Source organism: Alligator sinensis, unplaced genomic scaffold (genome assembly GCF_000455745.1).
Source record: "Alligator sinensis unplaced genomic scaffold, ASM45574v1 scaffold203_1, whole genome shotgun sequence".
Classification (NCBI taxonomy): domain Eukaryota; kingdom Metazoa; phylum Chordata; order Crocodylia; family Alligatoridae; genus Alligator; species Alligator sinensis.
The window spans coordinates 785612-797159 of NW_005841949.1; the positions used below are offsets into that span (position 1 = coordinate 785612).

An 11548-nucleotide genomic window follows, 5' to 3' on the forward strand; every position below is an offset into this window, starting at 1 on the left:
GATTTTTAAACAGGAAGGCACTAAGTATTTGGGTGCAAAATAACTGAAACCCATTACCGTAAGGAATGACATTCACTGTCAAGAGTGGAAACCTAACTGATCACCTCTGAATGGCTGTCCTAGTTGAACTTAAATTCTTCACTTAGTTAGAAGAGGGGGTCTTCATGATCAACCCTGTTCATTAACATATTGCGGGTCAAATTGTGGGTAGATGCATGTCATTAATAATTTTATAACTGTGATTCTAAACTTGAGGAGGATTGGAAAGGAATAATGGATCTGAGTTACTGGGTAAACTGAACAACTAGCAAAAGCTCAGAGATCTTGGGGTCTGGCCCAGGCCCATCCTCCAAACAAGAATATATAAAATAAATATATGTGTAATTGTAATATTTTGCATTTCCCTTGCCTGATCTGAATGCTAGTTAAATGTTGTTTAGTGTGATAACTTTGTGGTTTATTGTTTGTTTTGACGTTCCCTGTTGAAAGTGTTTTTTGGATTTTTTTTATTCATATGGGGAAGGGGTTAATGGCTGGATGGCAGAGAGGTTGGATGAGGCCTGGTCCCTTGCACTCCACCCTCTGGCTGGTGCTGGAAGGGACCTTTCCCAAGAGCTCTGGCTCTTCCTAGAAGCTGGGGGAGGAGAGAGAAACAAGCAAGCCCAAGAGCAGGTGTGGGTGCATGAGTGCTTGCCAGCCTGTGGCCTGCTAGAGTCCACTGAAGCCTGGTGGTAGGAAGCCCCAGAGAGTGGAGACCTGCCACATGGGGACTGCAGCTGGAGAGTCTGAAGCAGTGGGGCAGAGGCAACCCACTGAGGGCTGGCAGGGATTCAGAGACCTCTAGGGAAAAGGGGGAGTTTCGCAACAGTGACAATTCCTGCCTACCACTGGAATCAGCTGGGAGCCAAGAAGTGAGCGCTGGCCAGGTGCAAGGGGGAAGTGTTAGGAGTTAGGATGTTTTAAACCTTTGTTTTATGTTCTGTCTTCCCAGTTCTGTGATAGCATTTTCCCCTAATTTTTTTAATTGTTTTTTCTTTAGTTCCAAAATGTGACTGTCCCTTTAACTAAGTTTTGAATCTCAAGGGGAGTTTTGCACCCTCCCAGACTTGGCTGACTTGAGGTCCCATTGCATTTAGCTTTCCAAAACAGTAATTCTCTTGAGAAGAGATAGGTGTGTTTACAAAGTAAACTCCCTTTGTCCTAATTTGGGGATAGCAGGCTTCCTTCTATGTTTATGCAACCTCTTACTGAATACCTCCAGTTAAAAACATTCTGCAACAGGGTGGGCAATTATTTCGGCTGGCAGGCCACTTAATGGGTTTTGGTGAGCTGTCAAGGGCCGCACACACACGATCTTTCAGAAGATATTTTAACAAATTAAGATAAACAAATCATACACTAAAAATTAAATATCTACTACAACATGTATTCATTCTATTTAAAAAAATAATTGTCCTGATTTATGTGTTTTTGAGTCCTCTATATAGAGGCAATTACATAATAGCTCAAAATAAAGTTTTACTTTTGTATATTGTGTCTGGTGTGGGGGCTGAGGGGCTGCCCGCGTGCTAGGTCCTGGGAGCTGGCTGGAAAGGGGAACAGGAGGCACATGCAGCAGAGCTTGTCTAGACAGTGCAGTGTAGGTGTAGTTCTGGACACACACCCCTCCCCCCCCAGGGCCCACAGCTGCCTCCATGTACTCAGCCTGGGGCAGCCCACACCACGCTCCCACCCACACCTACCAATGGCTCTGGCCTTGGCTAGCATGCACAGCTTCCCAGTGGGGCTGCTCCCAGTGTGGCTTCAGCCACCTGAATATTGCTCAGCTCCCCCTGTCCCCCCTCTCCAGTGGCTCCTCCTGTCCCTGTCCATGCCCCTGCTGCTCTGCTCTGGGCAGCAGGTAATGTGAGGAAGCTGTGGAGATGCATGAAGGCCACCACATGCCCAGCCAGGCATGCCCGGTTAACAGTGAAGAAGTATTTTCCCGATATCCAGTTTAAGTCTACTTTTCTTCTCTAAGAAATTCTTACTCTTCTTTCTTGATTTCTAAGGCACTACATGCATGTGTAGGAAATTACTTAAATATTTAAGGGCTACAGAATCAGGGCTTTGTGTCTGAGGGCTTTGTTACACATTACAGTGTGAGCGGCACAAATGTTGATCGGCTTAGTGCTGTCTTGCAGTCACACCTTCAACATGAGCATCACATCTGTATGGAGTGGCCACATCTTAGTGGAATAGGAGATGTGTTTTGCAGATCAAAAGATAATCCTGCCCTGGACTGGCATAATTTTGAGCTGTATAAGAAGTGCTTTAAACCACTAAAAGATGTTAATGTGTGGACAATCCAGGGGTTAAGAGCTCCAGGAACCATCCCAAATTAACATGTAATAAGACCCATAGGCACTTGTATAGTACACATAGGGACTCATCATCTTGAACATTCTCTGTGCAGTAGGACAGTGCTATTTTCCCATTTTTCCGATAGGAAGATGAGATGCAGAGGACATGCCCAGCAACAAGGAGGGAGGGAGCCTGTGACAGAGCAGAGCAGCCCAATCCCTGGCTGCCTCCTAATCACATCAGCCAGGAACACCCTCTGAACTTGAGGAGCATTGTGAAAGAAAGCACAAAGTCAGGAAAGGGCAAAGGAGATAAGAGATCTGTCAGGAAAGCTTTCCTGAAAGCAGAAAGAGGTGAGGTAAGACACCTGAGAAATCTAGAAACTAACGTGAACAGGAAATGGTGGCTAGGGTGAGATGGGATAGAGCTAATCAGGGCAGTGGAAGACAGAGATTATCTGACAAGCAGAGTTTGAAGCTGGAAAGTCTAGTTATTTTTATTGAATAAAGCAAAACAATATTCCCTCTACAGAATTTATCCCTCATGTTCCACTGTAGGAATTTTCCTCAACCTTTACAAAAGCCTATACATATATTTTCGGGCTGAGACCATTGTAGGAAGTTTCAACCAAAGACAAGACTTGGGGAAAGTTATGAGGCTGTTCAATGAAGGGTTTGGAATGAAAAACAGAAATTGTTTGCAACAATTGTTGCAATTGTTGTCAGGTGACAACAATAATTTAGGCACCTATAGATCTTCTGCTTGTGGTCCCACCCTCTTTACTGAACAGTCTTGAATTCATTGTATAAAAGAAAGATTCAGCTGTCACTTTCTCAGACACAGGATCAGTTCAGCCAGGAGAATTTACGAGTGACTGCAGGGAAGTCTGTCTGGAATACTTGTTACAAGGTTCATGCTGTAATCAAACAAATGTGCCTCCTGAGGGCCAGTTTTGAACTGATTCAAGCCTCCCCCTAAACCTTAACAGGAGGTAGGTGATGAGTTGCATTTTTATCATCCCCTAATCCTTTATTAGCCCCTCCAGGATCCATTTTGCTGGCTCACAGAGTTTATTAGCTTCTTGCCAACTCTTGTCACAACCACTAAAATATATAGTCTCAACAAAATGGAGATTTAAAAAAAATTTTACATTTGGTATCTCATGGGGTCCAAAACAGGGAGCATTGTACTGCCCTACCAAGTTATTGGATGGCATGAGGGCAAAGTGGTTGGTATAGTATAAGCCTCTGAGACAGACTGTGGGTAAGGTGGGCAGTTGTTCAATTGTGTAAATAGCACTATCCAAGTCCACTTCAAGAACCTTTGCCACAGTAGGATACTGGTCTCTCGTGTCTCCCTGTTTTGTGTGTGGCAGGTTAGGGTACTATGCCTTGTTACTGCATGATGGGGTTGACCATGTAGTTTTAGTAATAGGTCAGGCAAGGATTTGCATGGGATGGTTTGAATAGAGATGACTGTGGTTGGACTAGATGATCTCCTGAGGTCCTTTCCAGCCCTACTGCTCTATGATTCTATGAAATTACAAAGTAACCAGTATTAATGAGGTATGAACGGATGTTCTCACATGAATTATTCAGTATGCTTAAAACAGCTGAAATTGTTTCTTTCATATTGAAATCAGTAGGATTTGGCAAATGGACAGTGCCATTTACACAATTAAACAGCTGCCCACCTTACCCACAGTCCTCTTCAGGGTGGCTCATTGATGAGGCCATGCCCCAGGCCCTACAAATCCCATTACAGTGGCAGTCTAAGTCAGAGACCATTGAGACCATAGATGGCTTCCCTCTTGCATCTGGTCCCATTGAGTGGGAAACCATTAGTGTGGAGTTTAACATCCGTGGGCACTGCAAGATTGGGAGGGGGGATGCTTGCTTCGTTTTAATTCTCAAGATGTGCATTTCCAGCAGTGCAGTGGCCACCTGCCTGCAACCTTTTTGAGTCATTGGCTGACATAGATTAATTATGCCCCTTATTGTGTCCCAATCAGGCCATGCAAGGTGTTCATAGTGGGTAGTGAGGTACACCATTAGGCATTCCCTGATATTCCATGGAAAAGCCAAATGCACTGGTGAGCCATTGTACCATGCAGCCCTCTCCAGGAGTCAGTCATCAGGGACCACCATCTCTTGCAGTAAGAGGCAAGCAAAGACTGGAGGACTGCCTTGCTCAGCAATGAAAGGGTGCTGCCTCTGCTGTGGGATCAGATGGATCAGGGTGATATGTGCCAGGGTGCTGGCATCCTGTGACTGATATAGACAGAGGGTGTTAGGAGGTCCCAAGGCAACAGACCCCAGCACTAACCTAAAGGAACAGAGTATGCCTCACCAAGCATAGCCTTACCCCCACCCATCTCAGCTAGCCTCCTGTGTTTCACAGCCCCCATGGGAGTTGCTGTACCCCAGGATTGTTTGTGCATGGCTGCCCAAACATATCCCCCACTTTCCTGGGTCTCTAGGGAGCAAAAGAAAGAGTGAACTTACCATATTGAGAATCTGCAGGGTAAGTGAGCTTGTCTGCTGACGGGATGGCCTTGCAAGTTGCAACTTGGGCTGGGGAGTTCTTCATGCTATTAGAGCAATGGTGTTCATCGTCCTTTACTTTCAGGCCCAATGCCTGCAAATAGCAGCAATGGTACCTCAGGACCAGAAAACAGCTCAAGGGTGAGCTCAAAGACTGGTGCCTAGAAAGCTTCCTGTGTCCATGCAAAGATGGACATACTGACTTTTCTGGTGGAGGCTAGCCACTCCTGGCTTGTGCAGGCTAGGCAATGAAGGGAGGAAGAGCAGATATACCACTGTCAATGCTTGATGATGGTCAGGCAAGGGATGAAGGAGTTATAGCATGCTGCTGTTTGAGCTGCAGAGACCCAGGAATGCTAGATGGACTTTGCTGAGCATATAAAAAACTCTCAGGTTGTTCACAAAGGTGGAACAGGAGTCCATGGATTGCCTCATGTCTGCCTTGAGCCTGAAGACAGAGAGCATCTTTGAGGCTTTTCATGTTGCCCTGAAATTTAATGGACAAGTGGGACCATCCAGTAGCTGCTGGGGCCCATGCTGCCACCAGGTTTTATCTGTGTAATTTTTTGGGGTGTAAAAGAAAAGTCAGGCCCTTTAAGAGGGAGCAGACTGCCTGTGCTATGACCCTAGCTATGGGCAGTTAGCCACTCAGGGAGTATCTGCTGGCAGTTAAAAGCCCCACGGAGAGGGAGAGCTGGAGGGAAGAAGTCCACAAGCAGGAGGTGGACTGAAACCCAGGGAAGCTCACCAACAGGAAGGGGCAGAGTGAAAGGACCTCTCCTGAAGCCTGCAGAAGGGCTACAAGTTTAGGTGCCTCCTTTGTTTCTTTTGTTTGGACCAGCTGGTGTCCCTGAGGGCCAAAGGCAGCAAGTTCACTAGTTAAGGGACCAGCTCCTTACATACAATCTAAACCTACTTGGTTGCAACTACAAGCCATTGATCTGCATCCTGTTCTCTGCAGCAACAAAGGATGCTTACACAGGTTACATTTTTTGTGCAATCAGGCCCCTGATAATTCTCTATGGCTGTGATGTAACATGTGCATGGCTGCAGAGCACTTTTAAAATAGCTAATTGTGAGAAAAATTAACCATTCTCAAATGAGGTATTAGATGAAGGTGCTCTAAAGCAGAGCACTTTAGGGAGCTTGTATTCCCTCCAGAGTTAATTTTTCATGCTTTGTGGGGTTGTCAGCAAGGAAAGGGGCGGGGGGGAGGGAGCAGCAGGCAGTTGCCAGCTGGGCTTGGCTGGAGCTGGGAGGGCGGGCAGAGTGGAATGGAGCCCCCTCACCTTGTGCCCCCCAGCTACCCTGGCTGGGGTACTGGGGGGAGCTGAGCCAGGCCCATGAGGCAAGGGGGCTCCATGCCCCGCCCGCACCCCTCCACCAGGCAAAGCCGAGCTGGCAGTTACTACTGCCACTGTCAAGAGGCGTGGGTGGGTGATGAAAAGGAGCCCCCCTTGCCTCACGAGCCCAGTCTGGCTTCTCCCAATCCAGGGTAGTGCCATGAGTTAGAGCAGGGCCCTAAATGCCTGTAGGCACAAAAAAAGAAAAGGCATTCTCTTTCTTTATAGCAGCCCTTCAGGTATCTGAAAAACTGCTGTCTTGCCTTCTCTTCCACAAGGACAGATTCAGTCTACACATGCACTTTTACACTTAGGCACCTAACAGGGGAAAAAAAATTTGGCCCTGAAAGCTTTGTTTGTATCATTCTTAACAACTATGATCATTGAGGAAATTTCTTACCCTGACTTCCGAGTAACAGTGATTCTTAAGACACTGAAGTGACAGTGTTATGAAGAAAGAGTAACATCCAAATAGTTCTCAGGTTAGGATATGTTATGTCCTGGGTTTTGTGTCAGGGTTGGAGTGACCCTTTTCTTTAAGGACATGCCCAAAGAGGTCCATTAAAACATACCAGGTGAGTGCTGCAAGGTTACGAGCTGCCAAAATTAAAGCTGCATGTACAGCCTTAATTTGGTTCCTTTATACAATGTGAATATTGTGAGCCTACCTGCTTACAGGATCACCTGCTGTTTTTTTCCACAGGACCCATGCCTCAGCCAGTGTATAGGCTAGACCTGTTCTGGGGATGAATTTGGGCTGCACAGTGCCAGAGCCAGCTGTCAAAAGGCCCTTGGCTTTCCTTTTTCAAGAAGTGGGAAGAAGGATAGCGAAGGAGGCAGGGAAGCAAAGAGAGAAGAAGCAACCAGGTACACTGTGATATCAAGGACAGGAAGGGAGAAGATGGAGACGGCCTCTTGTGTGACTCCAGCACTCTCCTCCTGCAAGTGAGTGAGTGGGTTGCAGAGGAGCGAGGAGCCATGGCCTTAACAAGGGGTGGGACTGTACTGAGGAGCTGTGTGGAGATAGGAAGATACTTTTGTATGCTCAGTGCAGAGGGAATCTTTAGAGTATTTAGGTGCCAAATTCTGATGCCTACCAAGCACCTGAAAACTAGGATTTTTGGGGCACGTATACATGTTGTGTGGCTACTGTGCTGTGTGCACGGCACATGGGTAAATTTTGCTGCCATGTCATTGTAGTTACACAGTATACCCGGGGAATGTGCTGCTATAGTGACATCGCTGGTGATCATGTGTAGACACAAGTGAAATCACTTGAAAGCAGACATGTAGCATGGGAAATCTGAGATCTAATGGATAAAATTTGGTAAAAGTTTGAATAACTGATAATAGAATCCTGTAATGAAAAATCATGGGCTTGTTCTGTTCACAGCTTGTCTCTGGCTTACAAACTATTTCCTCACAGTTTGCTCCCATTCTGCTCTCTCCCCTAGGGTTTTAAACTCCCAGCAGGACACTCCCTCACTATCCAAATGCCCCAGAGCTGGAATTCCTCAACAGGGCTGATTGTTCCTTCCTAAAGGGCCAGACCACCCTGTTATACTGGTTAAGAGTGATGCAAATGAAACATTCAAGGTGAGATTCTACTTCAACTATTATGGTAGTACAGAAGTGACATTTGTTTGCAGCCTTTAGAAGATTTATTCTTAGACACTTGTGCGGGCCGGGAGCGACCCGAGCCCTTTTCCGTGCTGCACGCGGGCTGTGGCCAGCAGCCCGGGCACGCTGGATCGGAGAGGGAGGGCGATGAGCTGGAATTAGGCACAAACGCTTAGCGGTAGTTTTAAAGATTGTTTACTTACACCAAAGATAGTCATGGTATAGGCTGGAAAACTTGCTTGAGTTGCGGTTACAGACAGGAAAGAGAAGCGGACAAGAGTTCTAAACTCGTGAACTCTAGCCCAATCCGGCTGAGGGCTCTAAACACGTGAGCCCGTCGTGTCAACCGAAGAAAGTACTCGTCCGAAAGAGCTTTGAATAAACTCACACGAAGTTTGCTAGGCTCCGTGGGTCCTTCTGCTCACTCATCCACACGAAGTTTGCTAGGCTTCGTGGGTCTGGTTCTTTTGCGCGCAGGGAGGGATACGTCTAGGAGTCTATCGGCGACGGGGAGAGGCTAGAGGCTGATCAGACCTCTGTTGCCTGCTTGAAATGCGTTGGGTCCGTAAGGATCCACAGCGCTTAGAGATCTTCACACAGCATGAAGTCTCCTCCTTCCAGTGTTCATGGAGCCCTCCAACTTGGGCAGAAACCACTCAAGCCTTTTATACGGCTAGCAAGCCAATCACTAGCCGCCATGTGTGAATAATTTAGAACTGGTCAATAATGGGGCTCAAATTAGCATACAAATGGCAGGAACTCTTTGCAACGAGCATTTCTGTGCTGCAACAAAGAAATGCACCCTGCAAGGAAAGCTTCAAATTGGCGGGAAATTCTCCCTTGCACCGGGGTTCTCTTTTGCAGCAGAAAACTCCACTGTGCAAAGAAGCTATAATTTAGTGGGAACAATTTAGCAGTGCCGAAGCACACAAAAACAAAAATCACACCCTTTGGGTTGTGACAACACTGAGGTGACTGAATTGAGGGATGAGTTTTATCCAAAGAGTTCTCAAGACTGAAATTGCCAAGTCCCTCACAAACATATACAGTCTTTCATTAAATACAGCCAAGTGCTAACTGGAACATAGCAAATGTTTTTACCTGTCTTTTGAAAAAAACTGTAGAGATAACATGGGAATCATACACTGGTTATCCTTTTATCTTTTGCAAGATCGGGGTGGGACAGCACACTTCATACAACATGGCTTCATTTCATACAATTCTGTTAATCCCTTCAACCCTGCCTTCAGTTAACTTTAGACAGGCTGTAAACTAAGAATTAGTTTTAAATTAAATTAATTTCATTATTTTAAAATGTAAATGGTTATATTTATTAAATTAACTATTTAATAATGTAAATAAGTGGACACACCTCTTTCAAGTGATAATCACTTGTCATTATCCAGGCTTGCCTGTAATAATACAGACCTACTTGGCAGGCTCAGGAATTCTTGTGCCACCCCTTCTGTAGGCATTCTCTGTGAAACCATCCAACTACCAGTTGTGCCTAAAAGCACCTGTGTGTTACTTACATGATTAACTATAGATGCATTAGCAGCACTTAGGGTGGAAACAAATGTCTCATTTGTGCCACCATAAAAATCTTTATAGCAGCACAAATTATGAGCAAATAGATGTCATTATCTTTTGTCACACCACATCAAAGGGAAAACAGTGGTGTAACAGAAAGTAGTAATAGGCCCTGCTGCTTGATTGCAGCAGACCTTTATTAGCTCTGTGGTGGAAGAGTAGGGGCAGCCTGAGCTGATCGCACTCTCCAGATCCTCTGGCCCCTCAAGTCCCCATAGTACCTGCCCACTTTCCCTGCTTACAGAAAGGCACCCCACTTACCCAGTCCTGTATCCTGCTCAGTCAGACTTGTTCCCCATGATTGAAGGAGATGGGTCTGGCTGAGTTAAAATAACAGGGCTTTTCCCCACACAGCCACACTTACTCCTGTCATCACAAGGGATGAGGCTGACTGAGTGGGGAAAGGGAGCCTTTTCCCTGCTCAGACAAAACTGCCTCTGGAGACCACATTGCCCTTGTCCTGCACCATCAAGGGCAGAGCAAGGGGTGATGTCCATTTCATCCAGTGAAGCAAATCAGCTGTGCCTCAACACATCATGGCACAGCTGATCCATTTCATTCAGCACTGTAGATTTCTAGTGGCTAGCCTTAGTGCCACTTATGTGCATACTAGGTCCTGTTTAGTCCAGCTGTGTAATTAGGCTTGTTCTTTTGAGCATGGTTACTTATACTCTTTGGTGATCCTTTATCTTTTTTCTGTGATTGCTCACTCTAGAACTTAGCAGTTGTTTAGTTTTACCCACAATGTTTCTATGAGGCCATTTAGTGCACTAGATGAGGTGTACCACATGCTATGATAAACATGTAGGATTCATAGATTCTGATGGTTTCATTCTGGTGAGTGTTGATTGTGATGGCAGTGAAGATGTGCTGATAGGTTTTGCTTCTGTTCTTATGATAGTGGCATGTACTTCTTGGGGTTTGCTGGCCAGCAGGGAGTTTGTTTCTGATGACAAGCTGGAACAGGTGTGTAGCTTATTTGAAAGCCAGGAGCAGAGGTTTGGTAATATATCTCACCATGTCCAAACCTCTTCAAGTACAGGTTATCATTGTTTGAGGATCCTTGTTATTGGTTCCAGTGTAGGATGACATTACTCCCTTAATGACGATATTGCTATTGCTATTAGCAATAAAGTACCACAAACCAATCTGTCCTTCAGCATATCCTCTAGGATAGGGACAGCCAACCTGTGGTACGGGAGCCACAAGTGACACAGGCTGCCTGTGTGGCATGCACCATATCAGAGAGGGAACAGGCAGTTCAGTAGCAGGTAGGGCAGAGAGGAGAAAGGAGTTGCAGATTGGTCAGGGAGGACAGAACAAGGAGCAGAAAGCAGAACGGGGCAAAGGGAGAGGCGTGGCACCTGGAGAGGGTGTGGGACTAATTTGTGGCCTTTGCAAATGTGCAGATTCATATCCAATAAACATGAGTCAGTCACTTGAGCAGTCACGTACTAAGCTACTGTTTCACCTTCCCTCTGACGAAACTTTAAAGGCTGTGAGGGAAGGTGTGGCTTTGCGTTGTGTAGAGGTCTGCTGCCACTCGCTGCGGATCTCAGAATCACAGAAAATTAGGGCTGGAAGGGACATCAGGAGGTTATCTAGTCCTGTGGGGTTGCAACAATATATGAAAAGGTCACAAAGAAACTTTAAAAATGGATTCTTCTTTGAAGGAGAACATGGGAAACGGTGGTTTTTCCCTTGCAGGCCAGCACAGTTCCAGGCTGGCAGGGGCTGCTTGCAGCCCCCTGTGCCTCCATACCCACCCTCTACCCCACACACTGGGGAGGGCTGAGGCCTGGGGGCGGTGGGTCACAAGTGAGGGGCACTGGGTTGGGACTGGTCATTGATGTTACAAATAGGTCATGGTACAAAAAAGTTTTGAGAACCACTGATCTAGTCCAACCCCTGCTCAAAGTGGGACCGTCAAAGCAGGGCCTTCTAAGTGTCAGTTTCTTGCTGGTCCATGAGAGGGGGGCCCCGTGTTTGGACCCTGAGGAAAGCTGAGGCCGCCTGCCTTCAACTGTGGGCCCAGCTGAGGAAAACTGTCCTTGGGGTTTGCCCTGGAGCGAAGGGCACCCGCTGCCTTTGGAATGGGCCGTTTGGGGC

At 46.4% G+C, this 11548-nt stretch overlaps 1 protein-coding gene across 1 annotated transcript in view; it reads left to right on the forward strand.

Moving 5' to 3' along the window:
• The first annotated feature begins 7398 nt into the window (after positions 1–7398).
• Positions 7399–11548, forward strand: part of FA2H (fatty acid 2-hydroxylase) — a 94544-nt gene continuing 90394 nt past the window's right edge. The window contains exons 1-2 of the mRNA XM_006020184.2: positions 7399–7402; positions 7773–7825. Of these exons, the coding sequence (XP_006020246.2) occupies positions 7399–7402; positions 7773–7825 (57 nt within the window). The remainder of the gene's footprint in view (positions 7403–7772; positions 7826–11548) is intronic.